Below are 24796 nucleotides of genomic sequence, written 5' to 3' on the forward strand. Positions count from 1 at the left end.
TGTATTTAGCAAGATAATTAGACTTACCCCACCAAACTGTCCCCCCTCTCCCACCTCCCCCAAAAAAGTCCAAAATTTCTCATGCCGTTTTGTACGTTACCAAATTCCGGTCACTCTCTTCTCTCATTACAAGTACTGTCATACTGGTCATATAATTTCCTCCACCAATCTTGGCCGTCCAGCTAACACCTCCTAACACGTGGCATGATCTGAAATCAGTTAGAAAGTTTACCACAGCTTGTCACATGAAATAATTATTTTAGAGAGTTATCCACGACACGTGGTTACTGATGTGGCGTTTAAAATCCTAGTCAGCACAACTCACCTTCTTCACTCCATCCATTCTATATAAGCTCCTCAAAACCTACTCCCTCATTTCAACTTCAACTTCACAAAACATCAAAACTGAGAAAAACCCAAAGAAAAACAGAGAGAGAAAAAAAACTAATATTATCAATCATTTACAAATACAGGCCCACTTTTACTCCCTTCACATAATTCTCCCCATCCCGGCGATAACGACATCGTCGGAGGGATAAATATCCCGGCGACTTATTCTTCAGGTTTCCTATAAGAAGCACTGACTATGGATACACTCATTCTATTCTTGTTCAGCTACGCCAACTACTCCGAAGATTAGAAGGAAGAAAAAGGTATCAAATTTTGGCAATTTCATTTTTTTTCTATCACAATAGAAAACGTGATAGTGATAATGGTGAACAGGTTATGCGCGATTGTGTTAACTGGTTTTGGTGTGTGAAAGGAAAAGGTGAACAGTAGGTGTGAATGAATCATGAATACGATGAACTCGAGATTTTTTTTTTTTGTCAAAGCATTGATTTCTGTGAATTTTCATGAATTTCTGTGATTAAGGATTTAGGCATTTAAAGGATTCTGATCCTGACACGCAAAGCTAGTAGGTTTTAAAGCACTGAGAATTGAGCAGAAACTGACAAAAGAGTATAATTAGGATGTAAGGAGAGAGTTTACAGTAGAGAAAAGTACCTGTTTTGGTTGATAGCTAGACATGCCTTTTCCGATGAAGGTTCAGCCGATCGATTCTTCAACATGTACGGAATCAATCAAAAATGATACAGTTAAGCCGCCTGTGTTGAAATCGCGACTGAAAAGGTTCTTTGATCGACCGTTTCCTAGCGTTTTACGGATTTCGTCGGCGGCTGAGAAGCCGAGTGCCGCCGGCGCTGCTAATGACGGAGCAGTTGCCGCTGAGTTTGAGCCGAGTTCGGTTTGTTTGGACAAAATGGTTGAGAATTTCATCGAAGAGAACAATGAAAAGCCATCCGCTGCCAAATTCGGCCGTAAATGCAATTGCTTTAACGGTAACAGCAATGATAGCTCCGATGATGAGTTTGATTTCTCTACTGGATTTTCTGACTCAGTTACAAACTCTTCGTTTGGGGATTCTTCCGATACTCTCAAGGTAATAACATCGATCGCTTCAATATAAAAGAAGAAAATCGCAGTTTATTACTGATCAATCTGATTTTGTTTCTCTTTTTGTTGTAATTTTAGAGCTTAATTCCCTGTGCAAGTGTTGCTGAGAGGAATCTGTTAGCTGACACTTCAAAAATCGTTGAAAAGCACAAATCTTGCAAGCGTAAGGACGATTTGAGAAAAGTCGTCACTGATGAACTTTTAGCTCTTGGCTATAAAGCTTCTACCTGCAAATCCAAATGGGAAAAAACTTCATCTGTTCCTGCTGGTACATACGTCGTTCTTCCTGTATGTGTTCATGCTCTGTTGAATTTTGATAATTCTTGTGCTAAGATGAATGTGCTCTTTTCAGGTGAGTATGAGTACATTGATGTGACCGTGGAAGGAGAAAGAGTGATGATCGACCTAGATTTCAGATCGGAATTTGAAATAGCGCGATCGACGGGGAATTACAAGGCGGTTCTGCAATTGCTCCCGTTTATCTTCGTCGGGAAAGCGGATCGGACTCAGCAGATAGTGTCAATCGTCTCGGAAGCAGCTAGGCAGAGCTTGAAGAAGAAAGGCATGCACATTGCGCCATGGCGCAAACCGGAGTATATGAAAGCCAAATGGCTTAGTCCCTACTCTAGAATCACACCTGCTCCACGCGCCGCCGCAGCAGAGGAGTCTGATGCCGTGGCCGAGAGCAAAGAGGCTCCATCGGAAAGTAAGTCCAACGAGTTAAACTTGATTTTTGGTGACAACGCGTCGCCGTTAGATTCTGTTAGCGATGAGGTGAAGTCGCCATCGTTGAACTCGTCGCTGTCGGAGAAAATTTCCGGCGAGGAAGAGAAGCCGTTGCAGGATCCGGTGATGATGATGTGGCAACCTCCGGCTGTCAAGCCGAAGAGTTGCGATAGAGGAAGCAAAGTTATCGTCACCGGATTGGCTTCCCTTCTCAGGGAACAACCCTAAAGATTTTGTATTTTTTGGGGGGTTATTCTAACATTTTGAATTCTTGTTTTTTTTTTTTTTCTAGCAAGTACAAATATAAGTATATGAAGATATAATATTGGAGTTTTAGATAGATGATCGGAAACTCTTTTTTCATTTTCCGTTTCCGTTCCTTCTCCTTTTTTTTCTTTTTTCTTTTTTCTTTTTTTTCTTTTAACCAATCTTGCTGTAATAAAATGTACAAAGAATAAGAACACAAAATTATAAATATTCATCATCTTCTGTTATTATATGGCATATGCTTTCAGATAGTATATCATTCCAGATGCATATCCAAATGTTCCTAATAAGGGAACAATCTGTATTATCTGCTTATGTGTGAAATAAATAAAAAAAAAGATTTCAGGTGTATTCATTGAATCAAGGCATAAAAATATTGGGGAAGATACAAAATGGAAATGGAAAATACAGTAAATGATAGGAAGAAGAGAATGGAGGATGGGGACGAGGACAAGAGCTTTCGTGCCGTCTCGGACGCGTAAAAAGGAGATAAGTGGGGAAAAAGAGGTGTCATTGGAATAACGTGATAATCTCTTTTATTACGGAGTAAAAAAAAGGTTCTTGCTTTTAAATTATTGGAACAAAAATTTCTACTTTGAAATTCAAGGTTCGTGTAAATTTCTAAAACTACCTTCTTTTCTCTGCTTTTTATTTTTTATTTTTTATTATTGAATTTACTTTCTTTTTCGACTTTACTTGATCTTTTGAGGTACATCAATAAGTGGGTGAACAAATTGACTGAATTCTTTTTCTTTTAGAAAACTGGATCTCCTTTGTGCGAGCTTTTTACCTATTGGGGTTGGTAAAACTTTGGTTTTGGGGGAAGGGGGTTGGGGTAAATGAAAAGAGGAGTCTGATGTCCCAATTCCAAAGCAAAGAATATTGACTTTCTTGGGTTTACACTACATGACTGTTAGTTGGGGTCCTTTCCCCACGGCACACGGTTGGCTTAATTAATTCTCAGTTTCTCATTCAAAATAAGTGTGATTTTTTTTCGTTTTGAAATGAATTGAATGGGTGTATGGAGTTTTGGCTGAAGTTATTTTATAAGAAATATGGACATACTTAGATGATATTGTTGTCACAAAAAAATATAAACATTATTTATCGTTAATCTTTCTAACTTAAATGACCATTCAAGTAATTAACTCCAACTTAGTGTGAATGTAGGTTGCTAAAATGGCGGAGGGGTAACAGGTACATAAAAGGTGGACAGCCTATTGAAATTCCTAATGGTTTAGCTTGATCCATTTTGGCCTTTCCACTGTTTAAAATGCTAATCCTATAAAACATATTGGATTGACAAGTATGTAGCGGATCTAGTCCGCTGGGCTAAAGAAGAAGTGAAGGAAAGGGTCCAGTGAGTATTGGGCCTATTTGGAAGATGTGACAAATAGTTTTATTATTTTCACTTGAGTCCTTTTAGGTTAAGTAGTCTTTTAAATTCCCTAAAGTTGTTGTTTTCTATAACAACATTTGTCTTATCCTTAGCAATTGTAACGTTAGAATAGTACCTAGTCTGTCATAATTTAATTGGTGCAGTACATTAGCCACAGCTGGTGAAAACAGCTATATAGAGTCCTTAACAGTAGTGTAAAAGGCATCTTTTGGAATGAAAATCTTTCTTTAAATTTTCTGTCATTTATTTCCTTAAACAATTCATCTTTCTAGTAGCTGTTACGTTACAAAGTATGATTGAATGGTGATCCTAATTAGGCCTCATTAAGATTTTACGGTAATACTTATACCTACTACTACTACTACTAATAATAATAATAATAATAATAATCCTGACACTAATTGAGTGTTGTCAAACATAGTTCTTATATCTGATCTGATCAAATCTGAAAAGTAAAATAACAATTGGCCTCTGCCAAGGACCTAATAAAATTATACGCAAATATTTTGTCTGTAATATAACTTTATAATACTGTTCGCCTGAAGATTAATTTAATATATAAACACACACAATGGGAGCATGTGACAATGAATCAATGATTATGGGGCGTTTGCAGATCCACCGTGTAGTGTATATTCTCCTATAGATAGAGTAATATAATGTTTAATCTATTTTGTCTAAATAAAATATGCTACAAAAAAGAGGGTGGGTCAATTTCCTTATTATTAGCGTTTTATGTTATAAAATATTGGAGTGGGGCCAAGTTTCCTGAACAAAGCAAAACAGTAAAAGCAATTGCGCAATGTTTGTTTCGTACAAGAAATTTTCGTTCTTTAGACCTACACGCTCACTAGGCCGCTCACTTCTACCTCAATTAGTTATTTGTTGCTTTTTTCTTATATTCCACGTGGTCATATTCTATGTTTTTAAAATATTTTGCATTACCCCTAAGAAAGATATATAATAAATAGCCTTAAGCATAAGAAATAATTGTCTAAATTGCCTTTTATCTTTCCCTTAAATGTCTTTGCTTAATTAATACTCCCTAATTAGAGCATGAAGAGTAGATTGAAAAAAATAAGAATAACTATTCTAAATTTAATTTCAAAACGACCAATATTTTTGGGAAAGGAAATAGTATTATTGAATTATGGGATGAAAACGAACTAGCATACTTGTTCATTATTTAAAAGTTTCATTTTGGAGAGGAATCTTGATTATCTTATGCCAGTTGATAGATTATCATTTAGCTCAAGGTAATTAATTAAGGAATATGATAACCCAGAGCAAGAAAGCTAACACCATTTCGTTAATTAATGGGGTTTCTGGTTTGAAAAGATCGTACTTTGGAAAGCATTGGAAGTCGCCAAAACACAAGTAAAGACTCAGGGAAGCAACTATTGAATACTCTTCTCAACTGGTTGGTTCTCAATTAAATATATATTAACTTTAATTATGCACTTAAAATGAATTCAACCACCCAACATCAGCAGTCCATTTCTCTTTCCAAGAATCAAGCACAAGCAAAGGGACACGAAGAAAAAATTGAAACTATCAAGTCATTATGTTGAAGTTATCATCCAATAATCCCTAATTGCAAAGTATTAAAACCAACTTGATTAGGTTACTTACAATATATAGTATGATATCTTAAAAAAATTGTGGGACGTCAAGCAAAGCATCTTTAGGTAAGTACATGTAACTAATAATTGGCTGGTGCAATTATTAAATTTATAACGTAATGGTTTGGCTAATCTTAAAGGGATTAGTATCTAATCATTTGGAGACAGAGACAGAAAAGAAGTTTTTCTCATGAATAAGCTAGCGTTGTTGGGTTGTTGAGAAAACAAGTTTGAGCACATTGTTTTGTTGTCATGCATGTTGAAGTTCCCCCACTTTCTTTCTAGGCAGCCAAACATATTACTTAAGCTTTTGCATACTCGAAGTAATTGTTTTCTTTTCTTTCGAAATTCCAATTGTTGCCACACAAGTGAATTTTGTAAGAAAGTTGTAACGAACCGGCCGGTCATTTCGAGAGTTGTAGTCTCATTCTCCCATTTTCTATTCCTTTTGTATTCTACAGTTATTATATGACTTACCGGGTTAGATGGTTCGGGTCCGGAGAGATTTTAGAGTGAATTGAGACACTTAGTCTCTTAATTGAAAGCTTAAGTTGGAAAGGTTGACCGGAGGTTGACTTATGTGTAAACGACCTTGGATTTGAATTTTGATGGTTCCGTTAGCTCCGTTAGGTAATTTGGACTTAGGAGCGCGTCCGGATTGTGATTTGGAGGTCCGTAGTAGAATTAGGCTTGAAATGACGAAAATTGAAATTTTGAAAAGTTTGACCGGGAGTGTACTTTTTGATATCGGGGTCTGATTGGATTTTCGGAAGTTGTAGAGAAGTTCGCGCTGTCATTTATGACTTGTGTGCAAAATTTGAGGTCAATCAGACATGATTTGATGGGTTTCGGCGTCTTTTGTTGAATTTGGAAATTTCAAAGTTCATTAGGCTTGAATCCGGGTGCAATTTATGTTTTTGATGATGTTTGAGGTGATTTGAGGGTTCGACTAGGTTTGTTTGATGTTTCGGGACTTGATGGTATGTTTGGTTGAGGTCCCGGGGGCCTCAGACGAGTTTCGAGTGGTTAACAGATCATTTTTGGACTTAGCATGTTGGCTGAAGACTGCTAGTGTATTTCTTCTGGTTTCCACATATGCGTTCACGAGAGGGGTTTCGCATTCGAGAAGGGTGTCTGTGGGCTGAGGAATTTTGTTCTTCGCGTTCGCGAAGAAGAGGATGCGAATGCGAAGGTTTGGACTGAGAAAGTATCACGAACGTAGAAATGGTGACGCTTCGCGAAAAGGTGTTGAGGCAGTTGGGACCTAGGCTCTTGGTCAGCGCGTTCGCGGGGTAGTGGTCGCGTTCGTGAAGAGTGGGGTTGGCAAAGCTTCACGTTAGCGAAGGATTAATCTGAAGAGCAGTCAAAAAGGTCTACGCGAGCGTGAGAGGAAGGTCGCGTTCGTGATGAAGGTACAGATTTAAAAGATTCAAAACGAGAGTTTCGAGTTCATATCATAAAATTGAAGTAGGAGCTCGGTAAAAGGCGATTTTTGGAAGGATTCTTGCGTGATGGGGTAAGTGATTCCTATCTAATTTTGGTCAAATTCTATGATTATAATTTTAATTCCATCATCTAATTTGTGATTTGGGATAGAAAATTGGGGAGAATGAGGAAGAGTTCTTGGGCTAGAATTTTGAGGTTTTGAATGAGATTTTGTTATCGGATTTGAGTAAAATTGGTATGGTTAGACTCGTGAGTGAATGAGCTTTCGGGTTTTGTAACTTTTGTCGTATTTCGAGACGTAATCCCGGGGGCCGGATTTAAGCCTATTTCGAATTTTTGGCTATAATTTCGTATTTTTCTTGTGAAATTGATTCTGTTAGCCTATTTTGATTGTATCGTACTACTTGTGGCTAGGTTCGGGATGTTTTGAGACCAATTTGAGAGGCAAAGGCATTTTGGAGTAGAGTTTTGCTCGGATTGAGGTAAGTAACAGTTCTAAATCTGGTCTTGAGGGTATGAACCCCCCGATTTTATGTTATGTGACTATTTTGGAGGTGACACACATGCTAGGTGACGGGCGTGTGGGCGTGCACCGTGAAAATTGTGACTTGGTCCGTCCCGTAAAACTATAAAGATGAATAACTTGTTGTTAGCTATATGCTCTCTATATGTTATAGAAATTTGACTGTAAATGTCACACCTCCTTTTTGCGCGCCCCGCCCCCGAAGGGTTAGATGCGCGAGGGAGTTTTTCCAATTTAAGTGACAATATTCGAAATGAGATTATTTATTTAATTCAGAGTTGCCACTTGGGAAAGGTTTGGCTTTTGGTGTCCCAAGTCACCGGTTTATCTTGAATCCCAAATCGAGGAAATTTTCGACTTTTCCAAATGAAGTCTGCGAACCAGAAATTCTAAGTAAGGAATTCTGTTAACCCGAGGGAAGGTGTTAGGCACCCTCGAATCCCGTGGTTCTAGCACGGTCGCTTAAATTGTTATAAAGGCTAAATATCTGATTTCAATATATGTTATGACTTACGTGCTTTTATTAAGTTTAAACTGCTTTTACAATTATCATTTATTTTTTATAGAATTGCAACGTCGTGAAAATGCATCTCGAACCACGTCACAATCAATGCACCCGTAGTTATTAATACATTTCGACTCCGTTGAGATTTGGATCTGGGTCACATCAATGTGCACCCGAGTTTAAGAATGTAATCTAATTAAGCCGTGCCTAAAGCAACTAGCGTGTTGTTATTTTAGGAAGGCCGCAAAATTCGCTAAACGGCCTGTCCCGAATTCTAAGCATTTTAATGTATACATTTAGAGGGCCCCGCAGCTGGTGCATTTTATTTGTCGAGGCTCGTCTCATTTTTATTTAAAAGGATAAACCTACAGCGACTACATTTCTATTGTGTTCGTCTTTAATAAAATGAAAGAAGGAGGAATGCGTGCTAATTACATGCTTGACCAACTTCAGATTCTTATTTGATTATCTGATTAGTTGTTTATGAGGCATGAATCGTTTTGTGTCTTATTTCATGGATGAACATGTTGTTAAATTGCTAGAGGAAATTAATATACAAGATTAATAAAACTGCTAAAAAGCCTATGTTAAATGTTCTTCAAATCCGAATTTGAAACTCACTTATTTAAACCAGGTCAGTAGAATTAACTTATCGGAAACTGTTACTAATAGGGTTTGAACGTGATCATGTGAACTGCCTAAAAGATCCAATAAAACTACATTATATCTGGCAAGATTAAGGCATTCTGCTCTATACATGCAGAATATAGCCGAAAAGTTATCTAATTATCTGTGTGCCCAAAACACTCATGCATTCCTTATCATACAATCCACTAAACAACTGAAATCACAATTTAAAACAAACTAAGCTGTAATTAAATACAAGGCTACCTAATGTGTTTCTTTATTGAATTACAAACTAAACAAGTTACACAAATCTAATAACATTCGTAAAAACTGTAACTGCAGCAACGAATGATTAAACTCCCGCATATCTTTTATTTCATGTTTTCATTGTTACATCAGATGCAAAGTTCTAGTATGTACCTGGATGTTGGATACAACAGAAGAAGCAAGGGGGTCAGTTAGAGCAATAGAAGCAATACCAAACAGTAGCAGTGGCAGCAGGTAACAAATAGAACAAATCCCAGTGCAAGAGGCAGCTAGAGCCGATGGAAAAATGGCAGAATGACAGCAATAACCAGTAGTATAGAAACAGAAATCCAGACAATCCAATTCCAAGAGAAACAACCAATACGAACCAACCAATAAACTTAGCTGATACTTGAAAGAAAACAGAACTGATTGAACAGGTTGAACAAACTGAGAATCGAACAAACAGCAGGAAGAAAACAATTTCTGATTTTTGTATGTTTTTCTCTCTCGTATGTGTGTTTGTATAAGCCTCTCTGTGATATCCCTCTCACTATCTCTTTTCTTTTCAAAATCCAGTGCCAATTTTCAGTCTTGAAATCTATTTGAGTTATCAAAAAGAATTCTTTTTCAGTGTTCTGTTTTTCAAACCTCAGTTCTCAATGTTTTTTTTGGCCCCCTTTTCTAATGGAAGTTCCCCCCTTTTATAGCCTAACATCAGGCTATTCCAGCCTGTTAAAACACATCAGAACCTATTCCTTTTTAGCTGTTTTTCCAACTCAAACTTTTAAAATTAAGAACCCCTATCATATTCCCTGACAGTCCCCTTTTAACATTTATTAAACTAAAAACAAGCCATGGGCAGCAAGAATATAATCTGACAGCATGTGCTGTCAAACTATTTTAATCCAAACAAAGGCCTTTATGCACATGTTGTGCACAAGTGCACATGCCCTCCAATTCAGACTGCAACTAAACAAAACCAATCCTTTTATATTTCTGATTCAAATTAACAACTATAAGTAGCTAAACTCAATTCCTAATTGATTCAGACAATGCTTAACAGAAGCAGATCAATTTGTTGTTGTTCAGACAGCTGAAACTAATTGACGACACATGTCGACTCGACTATACTAATCCTAAACATGTACAATCGAAAACCAATAATCAGGAATCCAACAGTATCAACAAAAGGGGGTTCATATTGCACTGTCAGAACAAGAATGACCCTGGAAACTAATTAAATGGCCAATTTCAAACTCAATCGAACATACAGTTTACACACACACACACACACATTATGAAGAAAGGAATTGACCGAATACAGAGGTTCGGGCAAAGTGAACAACAGCAGTTCAAAACACAAATTAAACAAACATTTGGCCATACGAACAGACCTTTAATCAATGCATGAACTGAATAAAGAAAAAGAAAAATGAATCTTACCTTAAACCCTCGAAAATCAGCAAGCCTTAGCTCCGACTCGAATAGACCTTTCTTGGGGTTGAACGGACTTTAATCGAAGTGCTTCTCAAATGAGAAACACTTCGATTAAGGTCCATTAGACCCTAATCACTTGGCTCAAACAGACATAAGTCAGTCACGAGGAAACCTAGGTGGTAGATTTGGGATCTGGGTTCCCATGGTTAGATTCGGACCAAACCAAACATGGTTTGGTCACGAGGGAGGTCCGGGGACTATCTGGTATGAAACTGGGGTACATCGGTGTAAGTTGAGGTTCTGCTCGAGTCTTCAAATGAAGATTCGAGCAACTAGGATCTGATTCGAGGGAAAAGGATAACGGATATATGCTCAGGGTAATGAGGCGGATCTATGGTGTCAGGGAGGGGGTCACCGACGTCCATGCCGCCGGGATTAATGGTGAAGGGAAAGGGGGCGGCTAGGGTTTCAAGGGGTCTGTGGTGAGGACGATGGAAGGTAGGGGGTGTTCGGATGGGGCGTGGGGTATGATGGAAGGCTTATATAGTTAGTGGGTGAATAGATCCTGGCCGTCGGATGAGACAAGATGAAGGGCCAGGATCCTTCAGCTAATGGGAAACGGTGTCGTTTCAAGTGCAAAGGGTTGGGGTCGGTCCGGGGTTGACCGGGTCGGGTTTGTTCGTGGGTATGGGGAATGTGATCCTGGTCGTTGATCAATCTGAGATCAACGGCCCAGATCAGACCAAATCAATACGGTGTCGTTTGGACCCCCCCCCTGAGGTCAGCTGGTCTGGACCGGGTAGATATGAGGTTTTGGGTTGGGTTGTTTGGGCTTGTTTGTTTAAAAATTGGACTGGCCCAAGTCCGAAACTCTTTCTTCCCTTTTTTTTTAATTTCTTAAATTAATTTGCCAAATAATACCATATAAAACATTGAACAACAATTATCACACAATTAACATTTAATTATACTAAACACTTAATGACAAAATACAATGAAGGATGCACACATTTTATTTTTCTTTTAATAAACGGATTACGGTTCACACGACATATATACATATATTTTTTTTATTTTTGTTTGATTAAAATAACCACGGGCAAAATAAATAACTAGCAAAAATGCCACGTAAAAATCCAGAAAATGTACAGCAAGACCAATTGCTATTATTTTGTTTCTTTTGAAGTGATTGTCGCGTAAAACAAAAATCATGTGCTCACAGCTGCCCCTCTTTGTTCGGAAACATGAAGAGTTTTCGTGCAAAGATAAAGTGAGCGGATATGAGCGATTTTTGCCTATCGGACTACTCCGTGTGAAGCATGTTTTGAAAGATATGACCAGATCTTTGCTTCAAAGATTTCCTACATATCCTGGGCCAAACAGGAATCAGGTCAATGTAGTTCGGGAAATTCTTGGCAGCTGGGACTACCATGGGATTGCAATGCTTGCTGTTACTGCTGTTGCTGTTGTCACCGTTGCTTTACTGACCGCCTTATTACAACCAAAGAAAGATTAAAACTGAACTAAATACTTATATGCATGTCAACTACTAGTTACAAGATCCCTATCTATGATTCTTTTGCGACTTGATCTTGGGTCTTAGCTGATTTTGCTTGGAGACTTCGATCCGAATCTTGATGCTTGAGAGTTGTAGGTGCTTGTTTAATCTCTGGGATACTGAGTGAGACGCGACTGGCGGAGTTCGGGACCTTAATCAAATCTTGGAACGATCCGCCTTCCATTTTCTCCGGTATCTCGGGACATCTTCTTTTTGTCTTTTTCTTCTTTGATTCTGAGTTGAGACTCATCTCGTGGGTCGTTTCGATCCGTGTGGCACGAGGTTAGACCTGCGGGGAAAAACAAACGAACGAAATTTTCTGCCCCAGTTTCACTAGGAAAAATTTCGTGAGTTATTTGCTAGGAAGTTCATAAGATTGATGAAGGAATTTGGACAATTTTAGTTTCCAAAATGCCCATTTTCGGGGTCGGATCCACGGTACGTCCACAAGATATGAGTGCTCAGTTTAGGGTTGGAGCCCTAAGGCTGGCGGGATGGAAATAGTTCAATTTAGGGTTGGAGCCCTAATGCCGACTAGCTGGGGAGAAGTTCAGTTTAGAGTTGAAACTCTAATGCTGACCAACTGGGGAAAAGTTCAGCTTAGGGATTAAAACCCCAAAGCTGACTAAAGGAAAAGTTCAGTTTAGGGTTTAAAACCCCAATGCTGACTAAAAATGGAAAAGTTCAGTTTAGGGTTTAAACCCTAATGCTGACTAAAAATGGAAAAGTTCAGTTTAGGGTTTAAAACCCTAATGCTGACTAAAGGAAAAAGTTCAGTTTAGGGTTTAAAACCCTAATGCTGACTGAAAGGAAAAAGTTCAGTTTAGGGTTTAAAACCCTAATGCTGACTGAAGGAAAAAGTTCAGTTTAGGGTTTAAAACCCTAATGCTGACTGAATGGAAAAATTCAGTTTAGGGTTTAAAACCCTAATGCTGACTGAATGGAAAAAGTTCAGTTTAGGGTTTAAAACCCTAATGCTGACTAAAGAGGAAAAAGTTCAGTTTAGGGTTTAAAACCCTAATGCTGACTGAATGGAAAAAGTTCAGTTTAGGGTTTAAAACCCTAATGCTGACTAAAATGGAAAAGTTCAGTTTAGGGTTTAAAACCCTAATACTGATTAAAGGAAAAAGTTCAGTTTAGGGTTTAAAACCCTAATGCTGACTGAATGGAAAAGTTCAGTTTAGGGTTTAAAACCCTAATGCTGACTGAATGGAAAAGTTCAGTTTAGGGTTTAAAACCATAATGCTGATTAAAGGAAAAAGTTCAGTTTAGGGTTTAAAACCCTAATGCTGACTGAATGGAAAAAGTTCAGTTTAGGGTTTAAAACCCTAATGCTGACCTGAATGGAAAAGTTCAGTTTAGGGTTTAAAACCCTAATGCTGATTAAAGGAAAAAGTTCAGTTTAGGGTTTAAAACCCTAATGCTGACTGAATGGAAAAAGTTCAGTTTAGGGTTTAAAACCCTAATGCTGATTAAAGGAAAAAGTTTAGTTTAGGGTTTAAAACCCTAATGCTGACTGAATGGAAAAAGTTCAGTTTAGGGTTTAAAACCCTAATGTTGACTGAGTGGAAAAGTTCAGTTTAGGGTTTAAAACCCTAATGCTGATTAAAGGAAAAAGTTCAGTTTAGGGTTTAAAACCCTAATGCTGACTGAATGGAAAAAGTTCACTTTAGGGTTTAAAACCCTAATGCTGACTGAGTGGAAAAGTTCAGTTTAGGGTTTAAAACCCTAATGCTGATTAAAGGAAAAAGTTCAGTTTAGGGTTTAAAACCCTAATGCTGACTGAATGAAAAAAGTTCAGTTTAGGGTTTAAAACCCTAATGATGACCGAGTGAAAAAGTTCAGTTTAGGGTTTAAAACCCTAATGCTGATTAAAGGAAAAAGTTCAGTTTAGGGTTTAAAACCCTAATGCTGACTAAATGGAAAAAGTTCAGTTTAGGGTTTAAAACCCTAATGCTGACTGAGTGGAAAAGTTCAGTTTAGGGTTTAAAACCCTAATGCTGATTAAAGGAAAAAGTTCAGTTAGGGTTTAAAACCCTAATGCTGACTGAATGGAAAACGTTCAGTTTAGGGTTTAAAACCCAAACGCTGGCTGACTGGGGACAAAGTTCGAGGATACTAACTGACCTCTTTTTTTTGAATTTTCTTATTTTAGTAGAGGATAAAGGGGAATCTCGTGGAAACTTACCTTTCGAGTGGATTCCTTCTTCTTTTGGTGACACCTGCTTCTTGCACGGTTGTCTTGGATTATACCTGTTTCAACTTTTCAGACAAAGAACAATTGTTAGTTCGGAAATGACGGTTGGTTCGGGGACCTTGATCGTTCCAGTTGCTTTGTTGTGTCCTTATTTCTGTTGCGAAGTCCTGCCATTGATTGGATTCAAATGGCGAAACCCTTTAGACTGCTCAGGCTTGTATTTCCAGATTCTGTGATGATTTGCCTCGTAAGGCTTTTTTTTTTGTGTCCCGTTTTGCTTGGAGATTCTCAACGGGGATTTTATTGGAGGTATTCTGTGGGGATTTGTACAAAGGGAAGCTATGTGGGGGGAATATTTACAAAGTGGATTCTTTGTGTGGATTTTTGTACAACGGGGACATGCTGGGGATTTGTTTCAAAGCGGACTTTCCAGGATTTGTTGGGGTAAGCTTGCTGGGGAATTTTACAAAGGGACTCGCTGGGAATTTTATAGTATTAACAAAGGGAAAACTTTGTGGGGATCTGTACAAGAGAGAAAAAATCTGTGTGGATTTCGCTGGGGCAGACTCTTTGGGGAATATTTACGCAGCGGATTCTTTGTACGAATTTGTACAAAGGGAAGCCTTGTGGGGTCTTGTACGAAGCGGACTTGCTGGGGAAATTTCTCTCTTTCCTCTTTACTTCGAATGCAGTCAAACATCATGATTCATCAGGTTTGGACAAACGTACCAACGAAACGAGGTGTTTTCCTTCATGAAACGGAATTCCGTGAAACCAAACATGCCACCTGTCCTTTCCGGTATATCTGGAACTTGGGGTTAAACACGAAAGGGATTCGAAGAAAAAACAAAGAAAGGAGAAAGCAAATTTCAGAAAAGGAGTGTCTCTTTCGGGATGAGAAAGACTTATCTGAGGAAGACAATGCCGGCTTTAAATGGACATGACATGCTCTTTGGACTGGATGTCTGACCTTCAATGAACTTGCGTTTCCCTGAACCAAAACGGATCTGTGATCCCAAACCGGTGGACCTTTGCCGAGACCTCCTTGGGGTGGAGTCATTCTTTCGGCCAACAGCGCCCTTTGCGGGTTTTCGCTGGCTGACCTCTCTCATTTCTCTTCCTGTCATCGCTTGATAGCACTTTTTGCGAGTTTTTACTAAACAAGCTCTCTCATTTTGGTTTCTCTACTCTCGTCGCCTCGTGGTGCCCGAAGGTTTTCACCGACGAGACTCTCTCATTTTATCTCTCTCAATTTAGAGTGTGTCGGCCTCCATTCGTGACGCTTCTTGGCTTCCCGCTATCTTTGGTAATTGATCTGAAGGCTTGTGCTTGGTAAAGAGAAATAGATGATACTAACTTCTAAACCGTTTAGCGTGCCCCGGTTTCAATTTCATGGTAAATGGGATTTTATTGTTGGTGTGACTGAACCTCGAGAGAGGCTGCCTACGTATCCTTTCGGAATCAAGTCAAACGTAGTTCAGGCTCTCGTCAATGTTTTGTTTTTTTGTTTTTTTTTTTTCGGAGCATCAGAAATTTTTTTGATCCTCAAACCTAACTGCAATGGCTAGTCGCGTGGGACTTAACCTTTCCAACTTTATTTTGCCTTTGTAGGCCTTTCTTTTCTGTCTTCTTTCTTCCAACTTCAATTTTAGAGCATTTGGGGGTACCTTGGTTTCTTCGACTTTGCTGAGGCGATTAGCCATGTGAAACTCAACCCTTTCAACTTCAATTGCCTTTATAGGTGCTTTAATTTGATTTTCTCCTTCCAAGAGTTTTGATTCCTGAGCATCGGCCGCCATGGCCAGTCGAGGTCGACTTGATGCACCTGCTGAGGCTGGGTGCCTTTTGCACATTAGCGTGTATCAAACGAAAGCCCTGTAAATCAGTCTTGCCAATCTTTCTTTGTCTTGGTTTTGGAACAGTGTTAGACCAAAAGGGATTCAAAGAGAAACAAATAATTGAATGGAGAATGAGTTTAAAAACTAGAAGTGTCCCTTTCGGGCAAAGGAGAGAAGGACTTATCTGGAGTACATGCGGACTTCAATGAACATGACATGCCTTTTGGACTGGATGCCTGATCTGTGTAAACCGTCCGACTCTCAAAAATTCATCACAACTTTGCCTTGAATACCGAGGAACCTTGCCAGGACTCTGTTGATGCCGATGGTTGTGAGGATCTTATTTTCGATCACGGGCGCCCTTTGTGGGTTTTCACGAGCTGGCATTTTTCATTTTATTTCTTGCCATCTCCTTATAGTGCTCGTGTGGGTTTGCATTAACAAGACTTCTCATTTTGATTTTCTCTGCTTACTGTCGCCTTACGGTGCCCGTGTGGGTTTTCACCAATAAGACTCTCTCATTTTATCTCTCATTTTGTTGTATCAGGTCCAAATAACTCCATCTTCCCATTTTGAAACCGCTTTGCCGATTGATCAGAAGGACTTGAACAAGGTTTGGGGTAAAAAGAATTTGGATTGAACTACAACTTTGGAACCTTTTGGGCGGGATCATTGCCGAACCATTATAACTTCTTCCCCAGTTTCACTTTTGGGGGACTTCTTGGATTTTTATTTTGGTGTGACTGAACCCCAAGGAGAGGTTGCCTACGTATCCTTTCGGAATCAAGTCAGACGTAGTTCAGACAACTTTTGTTTTTGGATTTTTTTTTTTTTTTTTCTGATTTGCTTTTTTTTGTATATATATTTTCTTATTTTTCCAATTTTTTCTTCTTTTTTTTTCATTTTTCTTTTCATTTTATTTTCAATAATATTTTCAGGTTCCAAAGAGGGTAATCAAAGAAGAGTAACCAGCTCAAATGGGTTTTGCAAAGGGTTGATAGTGTTTGGGTAGCGAGAATGAAAGCCTTCATCATCTCAACCGGAAAAGATTTTATTATATAAAGGATCCAACATAGTATCTTTTGACTGCATTTGCATTGACAGTTATTTCAAGGACATTTCCTTCGATGTGTCCCAAGTACAACACACTCTTTTTGGCAGTACTCTTGTTGTAATATATGGACCTTTCCAATTTCGGGAATCAATTTTCCTTCAGTTGTTCCAACTCTTTGTCTTGTTTCCTTAAGCTATTCTTCATTGCGACCCAATTCTTGATTCATTATTTCGAGGTCTGACAGAGTTTTAAGATCCGGGCATGAAGTCCGCAAGCATGTCATATTATTGAAATCTGCATTTAACAGAACTAAAAGAGAATGAGAAAATTGACAAGATTTAAGAAAAGAGACATTCCGGGAAAATGAAATATCAATTTCATTTGATTTTTTTTTTGTTTTTTTTTTAAAAATTTTGAAGATAGAAGGGTTTACATTGGAAAGTAAGACAATAAAGTAAAACATCTGGATCACACCCTGAGACAATCCAGATGCAGAAAGGATAGCAAGACTGGCTACCGAGACTCCCGTTTGATGGGGAACTTTCAAGCTTGACAATCGTTTTTTTTTTTTGGCTTTTCTTCTGTCTCGGCAATGGCTGCAATAGCCTTCAGTGCCGGATCAAATTCCTCAGCTTCACAAATCATTCCATCTATTGGCCCATTTGTGAGAGTAGGCAGGGGAATGTTCATCATATTAGGAACCTTTTCGTCCCGGGGAACGATTCTTTCAGCTTCAATCAAGTCCTCAACTGCCATTTTGAGGGTCCAATGACCAAACAGTCCTTTGTACCGTGCCCCACTGCTCCAGAGTGGTATTCACATCTAGTATCAGCTCGATGCAGGGAGGGGGGACTCGGTGTTTGGCCGATTTGGGGCCACTGGCTGCAGCAGACTTTGCCTGACTAGCTTTTGGAACAAGCCTGAGTATGATTCACCAATAGAGGTGAACTGATTCCTTTTGAAAGACTCTCTTGGGTGAGGATTGTACTGATGAACATTTGATTGGGGGACTATATGGAGCTTTGTAAGGATGGGCGTTTCTGGGAGGTGGAGCTCAGTTTTGTGTATAATGTTGTGGCCGCGTGCAAGGTTGCTCATCACTGCATACCAACAAAACCAATCACCTGAACAGAACCTGGATAATTTACTCACACGCACAACCTTGTTAGTTTTGAAGCATTTAACATATAGGAAATCGCACGATGGGATGCAATGCACCTAAACAGTTAAACGCTTTTACCATGTGTTTGAACGGGTTGCATGTTTCATCCCGATCCTAAACTAGCCCTCTTCACTATGTACCTCTTTTCTTTTATTCTTGCCTCTCTTTAGTCACTCTTGATCTTGTTTTTGCCGCTCTTTTATTTTTTTGCACTCTTTTTTTTCTTTTTCTTTTTTTCTATTTTCTTTTTCACTCGATTTTCTTTTTCCTTTTCTTTCAGTTTGTTTTTTTACTCAATTTATTTGATCGAATCCGATGGAGATTGCCTACGTATCATGACCCCGCATGAATCAGATCTTGCGTAGTTCGGGCCGAATGAAAGGTAAACGCAATGAAACATTTTTTTTTCTTGGTAATAAAAAATTGGGTTTCAACACTCACAAAATGCAACCGAACGGTTATTTTTTGCAAACGTGGCCCCTTCCAAATTTCACATGAATTTTGAGGCCGGGGAGGACCATTTTACAAACTTGTCCGTTCTTTTACGAAGATAACCTTTCGACAACTGAAAGATACTCTAAGGCTACTTCGGCAAGAACGGTTTAAGACGCGACCGAAGCTGGCTCGGCTTATTATGACAAAATTCAAACGGTATTCACCCGACTGCTGACTCTTTGTTTGTTTTTTTTTGTTTGTTGTTTTTTTTTCAAATTACAGTAAAAACCTGGTGTTGCAAACACGGCCCTTCAGCGCCTCGGGGCGAAGAGTTTTAAGGCTGTGTGGGTCTACTGGACAAAAAAATACTAAACAAGACCCAAAGGTGGTTGTTTATGCAAAGTCAGCCTTCCGGCATCCCTTTCGGGAACATTCGGCTATTTGTGACAAACAACATCACCTGACTTATTTATGACTCTTTTTATCGTTTTCCAAATTAGAAAACTCAATATTGCCAACACGGCCTTTCAATGCCTCGGTGACGAAGATTTTAAGGCTGTGTGAGTCAACTGGACCAAACCTTAAAAAATGACCCAAAGGTGGCTGTTTATGCAAAGTCAGCCTTCCGGCGTCCCTTTCGGGAACATTCGGCTATTTATGACAAAACAACATCACCCGACTTATTTATGACAGATTTAAAATTTGACATATATTTTTGGCTATTTTTAGCAAAAGGGAAGGTTGGACACCACCCAACTTATTTATGGCAAAATTTAAAATTTGACACGTTTTTATTTATTTATTGATTTTTGGCTATTTTAGCAAAAGGTGGGGTTGGACCCGATGAGGGTTGCCTACGTATCTCACATCCGGTGAGAATCAAACCGGCGTAGTTCGGGCGGATCAAAATAGGGGAAACAAAAAATAAAATCTTTTAAAGAAAAGAAGAATAACTCTTTTTTATTATTATTTATTTTTTTGAAAAGAGACCAAAGAAATACTTATACATTAAAACTTTTTTTTTTGAAATTTCGAAAATCTTTTAAGAGGTACTACAAATGAAACAAAACTTTTTTTTTGTTTTTTTATTTATTTATATATATTTTGGATTTTGAAAGTGATTAAAAGGAATAGTCAAAAAGACAAGCTTTGTTTTCATTTTTTTTACGTATTATTTTTTTTTAAGAAAATTCCGGCGAGGTTTTGACATTACTCGGACATTGTTTTTTTTTTTTAAACAGAATAAGTAATTATCTTCCTACCCTGCTATTTTCGTTTTTTTTTTGAAAAATTTTCGGAAACCGGTCAACATGCAGATCTGAAGTAAATAGATGCGCAAAACAAACGGGATGCAGCAGGATGGTCTTTTCATTCCAGGTTGCCTGTCCTAGACGGACCCAACCCCTGTGTTGAGTCCCCTATGTCAAATGCAACATGATGCAAATAAGCGTTCCTACATAGGGATCTGGCATGAGGTTTCGTTATACTAGGTTTATAACCTGGGTAGATGTTCTAGACTGTGTACCCGAGCGGACAACTCGAGTCGAGGAGCGGCAACTTACCGGGAACCAAAAGGCTGTCCGGCTTCGTAACTTATCCGTCCTCTTTCTTATTTCAGGTATTGACACTAACAGAATAGGGAGCCTCGACCAGCGAGCTTCTCCCCGGAGGTGAAGAGAGAAGGGTTTCGACACAGTTTATATACAGTTCAGATAATATCAAAGCGGTAAAAGACAACATTTAGCACGTTATGTCAAAACATGTAATAAATATTAGATAATAAAGCCAAATATAACAATTATTCTAAGCTCGAATTCTTGAACCCTGAACCAGTGGTTTTGGGTTAAATCCCCAGCAGAGTCGCCAGAGCTGTCACACCTCCTTTTTGCGCGCCCCGCCCCCGAAGGGTTAGATGCGCAAGGGAGTTTTTCCAATTTAAGTGACAATATTCGAAATGAGATTATTTATTTAATTCAGAGTCGCCACTTGGGAAAGGTTTGGCTTTTGGTGTCCCAAGTCACCGGTTTATCTTGAATCCCAAATCGAGGAAATTTTCGACTTTTCCAAATGAAGTCTGCGAACCAGAAATTCTAAGTAAGGAATTTTGTTGACCCGAGGGAAGGTGTTAGGCACCCTCGAATCCCGTGGTTCTAGCACGGTCGCTTAAATTGTTATAATGGCTAAATATCTGATTTAAATACATGTTATGACTTACGTGCTTTTATTAAGTTTAAACCGCTTTTATTATTATCATTTATTTTTATAGAATTGCAACGTCGTGAAAATGCATCTCGAACCACGTCACAATCAATGCACCCGTAGTTGTTAACACATTTCGACTCCGTTGAGATTTGAATTTGGGTCACATCAATGTGCACCCGAGTTTAAGAATGTAATCTAATTAAGCCGTGCCTAAAGCAACTAGCGTGTTGTTATTTTAGGAAGGCCGCAAAATTCGCTAAACGGCCTGTCCCGAATTCTAAGCATTTTAATGTATACATTTAGAGGGCCCCGCAGCTGGTGCATTTTATTTGTCGAGGCTCGTCTCATTTTTATTTAAAAGGATAAACCTACAGCGACTACATTTCTATTGTGTTCGTCTTTAATAAAATGAAAGAAGGAGGAATGCGTGCTAATTACATGCTTGACCAACTTCGGATTCTTATTTGATTATCTGATTAGTTGTTTATGAGGCATGAATTGTTTTGTGCCTTATTTCATGGATGAACATGTTGTTAAATTGCTAGAGGAAATTAATATACAAGATTAATAAAACTGCTAAAAAGCCTATGTTAAATGTTCTTCAAATCCGAATTTGAAACTCACTTATTTAAACCAGGTCAGTAGAATTAACTTATCGGAAACTGTTACTAATAGGGTTTGAACGTGATCATGTGAACTGCCTAAAAGATCCAATAAAACTACATTATATCTGGCAAGATTAAGGCATTCTGCTCTATACATGCAGAATATAGCCGAAAAGTTATCTAATTATCTGTGTGCCCAAAACACTCATGCATTCCTTATCATACAACCCACTAAACAACTGAAATCACAATTTAAAACAAACTAAGCTGCAATTAAATACAAGGCTACCTAATGTGTTTCTTTATTGAATTAAAAACTAAACAAGTTACACAAATCTAATAACATTCGTAAAAACTGTAACTGCAGCAACGAATGATTAAACTCCCGCATATCTTTTATTTCATGCTTTCATTGTTACATCAGATGCAAAGCTCTAGTATGTACCTGGATGTTGGATACAACAGAAGAAGCAAAGGGGTCAGTTAGAGCAATAGAAGTAATACCAAACAGCAGCAGTGGCAGCAGGTAACAAATAGAACAAATCCCAGTGCAAGAGGCAGCTAGAGCCGATGGAAAAATGGCAGAATGACAGCAATAACCAGTAGTATAGAAACAGAAATCCAGACAATCCAATTCCAAGAGAAACAACCAATATGAACCAACCAATAAACTTAGCTGATACTTGAAAGAAAACAGAACTGATTGAACAGGTTGAACAAACTGAGAATCGAACAAACAGCAGGAAGAAAACAGTTTCTGATTTTTGTATGTTTTTCTCTCTCGTATGTGTGTCTGTATAAGCCTCTCTGTGATATCCCTCTCACTATCTCTTTTCTTTTCAAAATCCAGTGCCAATTTTCAGTCTTGAAATCTATTTGAGTTATCAAAAAGAATTCTTTTTCAGTGTTCTGTTTTTCAAACCTCACTTCTCAATGTTTTTTTTTTGGCCCCCTTTTCTAATGGAAATTCCCCCCTTTTATAGCCTAACATCAGGCTATTCCAGCCTGTTAAAACACATCAGAACCTATTCCTTTTTAGCTGTTTTTCCAACTCAAACTTTTAAAATTAAGAACCCCCATCATATTCCCTGACGGTCCCCTTTTAACATTTATTAAACTAAAAACAAGCCATGGGCAGCAAGAATATAATCTGACAGCATATGCTGTCAAACTATTTTAATCCAAACAAAGGCCTTTATGCACATGTTGTGCACAAGTGCACATGCCCTCCAATTCAGACTGCAACTAAACAAAACCAATCCTTTTATATTTCTGATTCAAATTAACAACTATAAGTAGCTAAACTCAATTCCTAATTGATTCAGACAATGCTTAACAGAAGCAGATCAATTTGTTGTTGTTCAGACAGCTGAAACTAATTGACGACACATGTCGACTCGACTATACTAATCCTAAACATGTACAATCGAAAACCAATAATCAGGAATCCAACAGTATCAACAAAAGGGGGTTCAGATTGCACTGTCAGAACAAGAATGACCCTGGAAACTAATTAAATGACCAATTTCAAACTCAATCGAACATACAGTTTCCACACACACACACACATTATGAAGAAAGGAATTGACCGAATACAGAGGTTCGGGCAAGGTGAACAACAGCAGTTCAAAACACAAATTAAACAAACATTTGGCCATACGAACAGACCTTTAATCAACGCATGAACTGAATAAAGAAAAAGAAAAACAAATCTTACCTTAAACCCTCGAAAATAAGCAAGCCTTAGCTCGGACTTGAATAGACCTTTCTTGGGGTTGAACGGACTTTAATCGAAGTGCTTCTCAAATGAGAAACACTTCGATTAAGGTCCATTAGACCCTAATCACTTGGCTCAAACAGACATAAGTCAGTCACGAGGAAACCTAGGTGGTAGATTTGGGATCTGGGTTCCCATGGTTAGATTCGGACCAAACCAAACATGGTTTGGTCACGAGGGAGGTCCGGGGACTATCTGGTATGAAACTGGGGTACATCGGTGTAAGTTGAGGTTCTGCTCGAGTCTTCAAATGAAGATTCGAGCAACTAGGATCTGATTCGAGGGAAAAGGATAACGGATCTATGCTCAGGGTAATGAGGCGGATCTATGGTGTCAAGGAGGGGGTCACCGGCGTCCATGCCGCCGGGATTAATGGTGAAGGGAAAGGGGGAGGCTAGGGTTTCAAGGGGTCTGTGGTGAGGACGATGGAAGGTAGGGGGTGTTCGGATGGGGCGTGGGGTATGATGAAAGGCTTATATAGTTAGTGGGTGAATAGATCCTGGCCGTCGGATGAGACAAGATGAAGGGCCAGGATCCTTCAGCTAATGGAAAACGGTGTCGTTTCAAGTGCAAATGGTTGGGGTCGGTCCGGGGTTGAACGGGTCGGGTTTGTTTGTGGGTATGGGGAATGTGATCCTGGCCGTTGATCAATCTGAGATCAACGGCCCAGATCAGACCAGATCAATACGGCGTCGTTTGGACCCCCCCTGAGGTCAGCTGGTCTGGACCGGGTAGATATGGGGTTTTGGGTTGGGTTGTTTGGGCTTGTTTGTTTAAAAATTGGACTGGCCCAAGTCCGAAACTCTTTCTTCCCTTTTTTTTTAATTTCTTAAATTAATTTGCCAAATAATACCATATAAAACATTGAACAATAATTATCACACAATTAACATTTAATTATACTAAACACTTAATGACAAAATACAATGAAGGATGCACATATTTTATTTTTCTTTTAATAAACGGATTACGGTTCACACGACATATATACATATATTTTTTTTATTTTTGTTTGAATAAAATAACCACGGGCAAAATAAATAACTAGCAAAAATGCCACGTAAAAATCCAGAAAATGTACAGCAAGACCAATTGCTATTATTTTGTTTCTTTTGGAGTGATTGTCGCGTAAAACAAAAATCACGTGCTCACAGTAAATCATGTTAGAAATCATGTTTAGGCTATGTGTTGGTACTGTTGGGACCCACAGAGGCCGCGTTGCCTGTTGAATTACCTGTTAAATGCTATTTGTACTCAGTCTCAGTTTTTACTCGCATATCATATCCCCAGTCTCTGTTATTCTTATTGATACATCATGTAATTGCTGTTTGGTTGATTTTCCTGATTTCTGAGAGGCTGAAAGACTGGAGAGATTGATGACTGAGTGAGGCCGAGGAACTGATTGTGAGGATTTTTATGGGATCGGGCTGCACGCTGCAGCATGTTTCATTGATTTATGCCATGATTGTCTTGATATAGCGCTTGGGCTGTAGGAGCCTCTCCGGATCCTGCACACACTCCCAATGAGCGTAGGTACCTACTGAGTGTGAGTGCCGAGTGCCGAGTGCTGAGTGACCGTGAGGAATGAGTGACTGTGAGGAATGAGTGATTGTTAGGTTGGAGTGAATGGGAGGACTGAGTGGTTGTTGCCCTGAGAGGCGGTATATGATTTCATTGTTGTTGCACATAGTTGACTTGTATCACTGTTTTGA

General features: G+C 38.8%; 1 protein-coding gene across 5 annotated transcripts; it reads left to right on the forward strand.

Moving 5' to 3' along the window:
• The first annotated feature begins 374 nt into the window (after nucleotides 1–374).
• LOC104220495 (uncharacterized) lies at nucleotides 375–4089 on the forward strand. 5 transcript variants are annotated; one of them, XR_709527.2, is made up of 5 exons: nucleotides 375–1441; nucleotides 1534–1723; nucleotides 1808–2161; nucleotides 2788–3055; nucleotides 3608–4089. XR_709527.2 is itself a non-coding variant. In XM_009771377.2 (4 exons), the coding sequence occupies exons 1-4, from the start codon at nucleotides 1028–1030 to the stop codon at nucleotides 3610–3612; spliced, it is 963 nt and encodes a 320-aa protein (XP_009769679.1). In that variant the 5' UTR covers nucleotides 375–1027; the 3' UTR covers nucleotides 3613–4089. The 5 variants fall into 5 exon arrangements, 4 of the variants coding, with proteins under 4 accessions (XP_009769679.1, XP_009769678.1, XP_009769677.1 ...); XM_009771377.2 differs by lacking the exon at nucleotides 2788–3055; XM_009771376.2 differs by lacking the exon at nucleotides 2788–3055 and having other exon boundaries at nucleotides 3619–4089.
• The last annotated feature ends 20707 nt before the right edge of the window (nucleotides 4090–24796 follow it).

Source organism: Nicotiana sylvestris, chromosome 6 (genome assembly GCF_000393655.2).
Source record: "Nicotiana sylvestris chromosome 6, ASM39365v2, whole genome shotgun sequence".
NCBI lineage: Eukaryota > Viridiplantae > Streptophyta > Magnoliopsida > Solanales > Solanaceae > Nicotiana > Nicotiana sylvestris.